Source organism: Gossypium raimondii, chromosome 6 (assembly GCF_025698545.1).
Source record: "Gossypium raimondii isolate GPD5lz chromosome 6, ASM2569854v1, whole genome shotgun sequence".
Classification (NCBI taxonomy): Eukaryota; Viridiplantae; Streptophyta; class Magnoliopsida; order Malvales; family Malvaceae; genus Gossypium; species Gossypium raimondii.
The window spans coordinates 19763034-19770545 of NC_068570.1; the positions used below are offsets into that span (position 1 = coordinate 19763034).

General features: G+C 35.1%; 1 protein-coding gene across 1 annotated transcript; it reads right to left on the minus strand.

The window, feature by feature from the left end:
• Positions 1-459: 459 nt before the first annotated feature.
• LOC105774594 (dehydration-responsive element-binding protein 3) lies at positions 460-1688 on the minus strand. The gene has a single exon (XM_012597135.2). The coding sequence runs from the start codon at positions 1498-1500 to the stop codon at positions 718-720; it is 783 nt and encodes a 260-aa protein (XP_012452589.1). The 5' UTR covers positions 1501-1688; the 3' UTR covers positions 460-717.
• Between the last annotated feature and the right edge of the window lie 5824 nt (positions 1689-7512).

Genomic DNA, 7512 nt, shown 5'->3' on the forward strand with positions numbered 1-7512 from the left:
AATATTGAGTGTAATTAACCTTTATTAATTGTTAAAAACAAAAGAATATGCTAACAGAAGAAAATTCCTGACATCCGTTGCATCTTGTTTCAAATACTTAGAAAAAAACAATCTTATCAATTTTTATAAGCAAAACTTATTTTAAAACAAGAGAGACATAAGAAAATAGAAAAGAGACATGGGGATTAAAAATTATGGAGTATTATTTATGGAAAGTTGAAAAGTAGAAAAAGGGTAGATAGATATTGTTATCCTTAATGGGGATAATTGTCACTTTCACTCCTCACTGTATTTCACCATCTGCCAAAAGCAATCTCTCCCAGTATTCATCGTTCATTAAGAAGAGGAAGAAGAATACCTCAGAGCTTTCTTTTAGTGACAGTTTCCCATTTTCCATTTTAATTATTATTCCTTTTTTTTCTATTTTTGCAAGCTGCAAATTGTAGTTCTAAAGGAAGATTACATGAAAATAAGGCATGGAATTTTCATTGTTGAACTGGGTCTCAAATTTTTGTTTTGCAACAACTCTGTACAGGGATTGATCCATTGATATCAGCATGAGCAGAGATAGAAAAAAAAAAAAAGCAAAAGAGGTTTAGCCCTTCAAAGAAAAAGCATAAAGGCTTAAAACCAGAAAAGAGAAAAAGATACACACTCTCAGTCACAAATCACAACCAAAAAAACACCCCCCCACACACACAAGGAAATAAAAAGAAACTAATAATCCCATAGCAAGCCTTGTTCAAAACCATTTTGTAAAATGCTTTCTGGCACTACTAATTGATCACAAACATACCCACAATCTTCCATATTTTGAAGCAATGGTGGAGGGTACAACCACCCATCCACTGAGTCCATGAAAACAAACTCGTTCTTCGACTCGACTGAATCGTAACTCGTCCCGAGGCTCGGCAACTCCACTATCTCGCTTAACTCGTCTGGCCCAGAAGACAACTCCATGTGAGAAACCAAAGAGGAAACCGATGACGAAGATGATAATGTTGAAGTGGACATAGAAGTCGAAGAAGAAGAAGAAGAAGATGATGATGGGGAGTCGAATTTGTCCATTTGGGCAGCTTTGGCTGCCGCAGCTTGGACGTCACGAGGTGCTAAAGACACGGGCCGAGGTAACGAGTCGGCCAGTTCGGGGAAGTTGAGGATGGCGGAGTTGCCTTTGATGCTCAAAGCGGCTACATCATGCGCACGAGCTGCCATTTCTGGGGTAGGGAAAGTGCCCAGCCAAATGCGGGATTTCTTACGCGGCTCCCGAATTTCGGACACCCATTTGCCCCAGTTTCGCATTCGGACACCCCGGTAAACGGTGCGCTTGCTTGAGTCCCTCATTGTCTTGGGTTTTTTAGTAGAACCCGAAGTGAAAGTTTCGGGTTTATGGTTTGGGGTCGTAGTAGTTGAGTTAGGGGTTGAGTTAGATGGTGATAGCGGCGGCGATGAGGTTGAATTTGAGCTGCTCTCTGTCTCTGAATGTTGTAGCTCAGCCATTTAAGTACCTGCTTTTTCTTACTCTTTTTCTTCTTCTTTTTTCTCTGCAAAGAGAAATGTTGAGGTAATATTATTGAATGAAGAAGACTTAAAAGAGAGTTGCTATAATGGTATTAGCTATTTCGTGATAAAAAGCCAAAGGGTCCAAAGCCTTTTTTCTTTTGGCTCCCATCATTTCCCAATAACTCATACAACACTTATAAGCGCTGAGAGAGAGATATGACCCACATAAGAAATGGGTCATCACCCCATCCTATACATCCCATGGCTCAATTGGGGCTTCTCTTCTCTACAACCACTCAACCTCTTTTTCTTCTCCTTTTTCAACTTTTACTGTTTATGAAGAGTAATTTTTCTAAAACTTATAGTTGTTTCTTTTAATGATGTTGTATTTAAGGTTCCAACATAAAATCTCTCTTTACCACTTTCACCCCTTCTTTACTACTCATTTAACCCCTTTTCTTCTTCCTCAATCAATCATCACTCTATCCCAGTTCATTTATCACCATTTTCATCCTTTGTCCCTATAACAAGTTCCCCCTTTGATTGTTTGGTAGGAATATAGGATATATGTATATGTATATGTATATGTATATATATATATATGCAACTATTTGATAATATAAAAGTATGTAAGCTGTGATGTAGCCAATCTAGGGTTTACAGTGCTCTCAGATCTTGCTGTATAATGTTTTATTACATTATAATTTTTATTTTATTTTTTTGCCATTGATGATTGATTCTTGATAAGTAAACTGTGTTTATAATATCAACTCGTATTTAAAAAACTTGAGGCCTGCGTTTAATTGGGGTCACCGGTTGGAAGAAATGGAGATGCCTCAAACTGCTGATATCTTCAATGGGTCCGATCCACCATTTTAAGAATAAATGCTATATCCTAATTATATTTTAACCAGTTTCCACGTAACTGGACTTCTGCTCTTGTTTGTTGGTTTATTATTATTGTTATTTGTGTTTTAAAAATATGTTCATGTTTGTTTATTAACTTAGTTACGATAAGTTTAAAAATATTAAAATATTTGAATTAATGGGGAAAAATATGAACATTCTTTTACGAAGCATTGATAATAGGATCAATGAACATTCTTGATAACGAAAGTAAATGAATGTCAAATACTATTTTGGAAAAAAAAATGGCGATGGAGTCAAGGCATTGAGAAGCGAACCATTGCACTGAATAAAGCTTAAAGTGCTTTCAATGAAAGAAAAGGATGTCAATTTAAGAAAATTTAAAATAAATAAATTTATTATAATTTACATTATTTGTGGAAATATAGAATTTTACCAACAAATATAATGTGTTTTTACTACATTTAAAGAGTCACATATCATTTTAAGTTACTTTTTTACAAAATATTTTTTATACTTTTTTTATAAATTTATTTTTTAAATTTTTTTATTACGGCTTGTCTTATGCCATGTTTTGAGCCTGTTACATGTCGTCGTATGATTAGTTATTTTTGTCACATAATCAAATTCTAACTCGCACCATAATGTGTGGTGGAATCCAAGTTTGAGTACCAATTATGTGAAAAAACAAAAAATAGGTATCATCTAGATACAAGTAGCCAAGTTCAGAGAGCACAATATATATTAGGCATAATTTCAAAAAAAGCCCTCAACCTTTGGGGGCTTTTGGATATATGCCCCTAATTAACCTTTTTTTTCTGAAATCAGCCCTTCACGTAACGAATTTTTCAAACATCAACCCAGTTGAAACGGTAACCGTTAGCTGACCGTTAGTCAACAGCCAGTCAAAAAAATTGGTTTATGTGGCGTTCTAGTTGACTAATGACGTGGCTGACATTAAAATAAATAAGCTGACGTGGTAAAAAAATTAAACAAATTTAATAATCATAAAACAAAAAAAAACCCTAAATCCCTAAACCCCCAAATTCGATACTTTTTTCCCAACTTCTAAAATCTCCAAATCATGAAATTCCCCAAATAACTAACCTTCGAAATCTTTATTGAATCCCTAAAATCTTCAAATCCCTAAATTTTGAAATCCCTAAATCGTTAGCATTCCTAAATATTCTTGAACTCCCTAAAATTTTTACGAATCAAATCATTGAATCCCTAAAACTATTAGGAACGAAATCGTTAAATCCCTTAGAACCAAATCGTGAAATCCTTAATCTTTTCGGGAATTTTTATTTTTCTTCCTTGTCGTTTGAAATCATGGATTCACATAGTTCAAATAGTCAATCTAGAGGTTGGGTTACGCACGGTTCGAATGGTTCGAAGAAAAAATCGTCATATGCAAATGTTGTTACTTCATTGCGGAAGGAGTATACCTATGATGGACCAGTAGTAAAATGTCACTGTAATAATTTAGCTCCAAGAGACACTTCATGGAGCAATTTAAATCCCGGGAGGAGATTTTATGGTTGTTCAGATTTTCGGGTAAGTGAAGATTTTTTATTTGCAAATTGAGCTTGAGCTCAATTTTGATGATTTCATAAATCTCAGTATTTGTTTTGTTTTCATTTTGGATTATTTCAATTTGGTTGAATTGGGATTTGTTTGTAGGACGGTGGTTGTGATTTCTCAAGTGGTACGATGGGAAAATGTGTGAACGTGCGACTGAGTTACAGCGTCAATTGCATGATAGTGAACGAAATCTTTTGAAGGATAATTTAGCACTTAGAAAGAATGCTATGGATTTGGTTGCATTTGATGGTAACCATAATGGTGGCAGTAGTGTTGTTAGCATTGAGGTTAAAAGAGGTAGATCAATTTATGGTGTTGAAGGAGAAGTATCATTACGGAAGAAAATGTTGACCATGAAGGAAAAAATTAAAGTTATCAAGAAAGAGAAGCCAATGTATAAGATATTATTTTCTTGCTCTATGTTATGTATTGTATGCATCACCATAGGTTTCTTTTTTAGCAGTAGTGGTAAGAGGCATATGCAGCTAGCAGTTGCAAATGTTGATTGACAAATATTGGTTTTTTTTAATGTAATTTAACATTATGCTTGGAAGTAATGACCAATATTTGTCGTTTATGCCTAATTTAATTTAGCTTAATAAATAATACAATGACAATAAACATAAGACTAAAAGGACAAATTTGGTCATTTAAGTATATGATTTCCCCATTACAATTTGGATAAATGTACTTTACAAAAGCATATGATTAGTCTATACACCATTCACCCTATACACCATCAACGCTATACCAGCCAAAAACCAAAATGTGAGTGATCTATACATGAACCAAAAAAAAACCAACATATTGGTTTTCAATACAACAAAATAACATTCAACAATGGTGTATTCCAAAAACAGAATGTTGTAGGCTCAAAATGTGACTACCATCTTCTGTTCCAAAACCAGAATGTTGTAGGCAAAATACCTTACACTGTACTTTTTAGATCACGAGCTGTAGCAAGATGGTCCTGTGAAATAGAAAACAGATACAAATAGATAAATGAATTATGGCACAAGTTCAAAAGCAAGTTATCATAGTGAATCACAAGACAAACAACAGAAGTCATTCAAAACAAAATAACGATGATTTACTCATGTTTCCTGCAACTGATTCTTGTGTTCCCAGGTGTTCGAGAGGAGCCTTTCGCTTGTTATTTCGCGACTTGGGTGTTGAAGAAGTTTGTCCATTACCATATTGGCATGAAGTTGTCGTCATGCTCTTTGTGGTTTTACCAGACTACAAGAGTATTTTATATTAATATTAACAATATATAAAATAACTCATATCAATAGTAAAAGGAAGAAACTTACACAAAATGTTTGCTTTCCTTTAGATTTATCTAAGGTAGTTGAACTTTTAATGGAAGATTTCCCCTTTTGTTTAGGTGGTTGTGCATCTTGCTGCAAAAAATGGATCATAATCATTGGTTAGAAAAAATAAAATAAAAAATTTACTCAATATATTTAACTGAAGAACAACACTGTACCTGTTTCAAATTTATGCAAGACCGCTTGTTATGGCCATGTTGGCCACATTGAGTTCATGTCATGAGTAGACATTTCCTACTCAAGTGACCAGGCTTCAATTTTTTTATTCATCTTTGGCCATCCTCCTAATCTTTTTGGGCCTCCCAGGCATCTTCCTTTCAATAGGAGGTAGCATTGGTTGAATACTATTTTTTTCCCAATCATGTGGCCTATATATAGGCTGCATTAGAAAAGAGTAAGCTTTCTTATAGGTATCAATGTGATAATATTCATGCAGATATTCATCTGGTTGAAGCCCTAAGTGATACATGGTAGCACATGCATGGGAAGATGGAATCCAACTAATTTGCCAACTTCTACAACTACATATCCTTTGACTTAAGTCTACTATATATTGATAACTTCCTTTCCTCAACTCACATCCATTTTCACCATTCCATATCAGTTGCCACTCTATACAGTCCTTCTTGTTGGCATCAAACTTAGCTTTCACCAATGAACCATAAGTTTGCTTCCATCTATTGCATAGCTTCCTTTTTTGTACTATCCTAGTCATCATCTTGGTCTTAATATCCTCAGGCATTCTAATAATGCTTTTGAACCTAACTTCAAAAATGCTTGAATTGAATCCTTCACACAAATTATTGTCAACTATATATGATTTACAAGTAGTCCCCAAAAATGCCCTAGTCCACATCTTTGGAGAATTTTTCATCAAATTATCGTAAGCATCCTTATCTTTCTTCTCCAGTGCTGAACATAGATCCTCCCACTCCCTTTCAGTCGTGCACTTCACAATATGCCAGAAATCACACTTATAAGATTTCTCTAACTTCCTCCCTGACCAATTTGCAAACATGTGCCTCGCACAATTCCTATGCTCCACCCTTAGTAGTATGTCAAAAATTGCAATTTGAAGGCCTTAATTCAAATTAATGAACAAGATAGATTGTTAGAAAATTTTAGTTAAATACAAATAACAGATTAAAAAAACAATACCAAGCTTAAAATTGCATATTTACTAACTTTTTTTTGGTCACTGATAATTGTGTACCCATACCCATCTTCCAAGCCCAAATCAGTTGATAGGAGACTGAGAAACCAGGCTCATGAATCAGTGCACTCCACTTTAACCACAGCCCATGCAATAAGGAACATTCGGTTCTTTGTGTCTCTTCCAATAACCGTGAGAAATTCACTCTTAAATAGGCCTTTTAGGAAGCAACCATCTAGCCCAATGAGTGGCCTACACCCCGCTTTCCAGCCTCTCTTTAGTGCATCAAAGCACAAATAATACCTCTTAAAATGAGGAAGGGAGTCTACTGTCACCCTTTGAACAGCCACTTTTATTATGCTTCATGGCATCTTTGACCTTAACTCATGAGTATAGTCCCATAGCAAACCAAATTCCTCTTTTTGATTCCCAGCCATTTTCTCTTTCACTATTTTCTTTGCTCTATAACAATCAATGGTCACATTTATATGCATCTCAAAAGCACATCTTCTTTGAATTTCCTTCAGCTTCATCTTAGAGTGATCCTTGATAGTTGCTTCAAAAATGTTGGGCAATCATAGCAGTAGTCACCATTTTGTTCTTAAAACTAATCGAACAATAGTGTTCATCCTAAAACGTTTTTATTTGCAAGCATTTCACAACAGGACTGTAGCTAGCCCTAATTCTCCATGGACGGTTAGGGAAAGCAATGCACCTCACAACAACCCTTTTCGGTTCATTCTTAATAAACTTTAGTTGTCTTCTACATTTTTTGGAGTACTTTCAAATTGTACTCTTAAACTGTTTACCATCCTTAAACAACATTCCCAAGCTAAATTTTAACTTATCATTGTATAAGGGAAACTTGCTCCTTCTTCTCTCACCATCTTCATGTTCTTCATCTTCATCGGACCCAACCAAGCTTCCATGTTCATCTGAGTCCCATACCTCAGTCTCATTCCCATCCTCCTCTTTTCCACTACATACAGCAGCAACATTATCCAGTCCATCTGATGTTGCAAAATCACCAGCATATTCATCAGCAACATTATCCACTCCATCTGACGTTGCAAA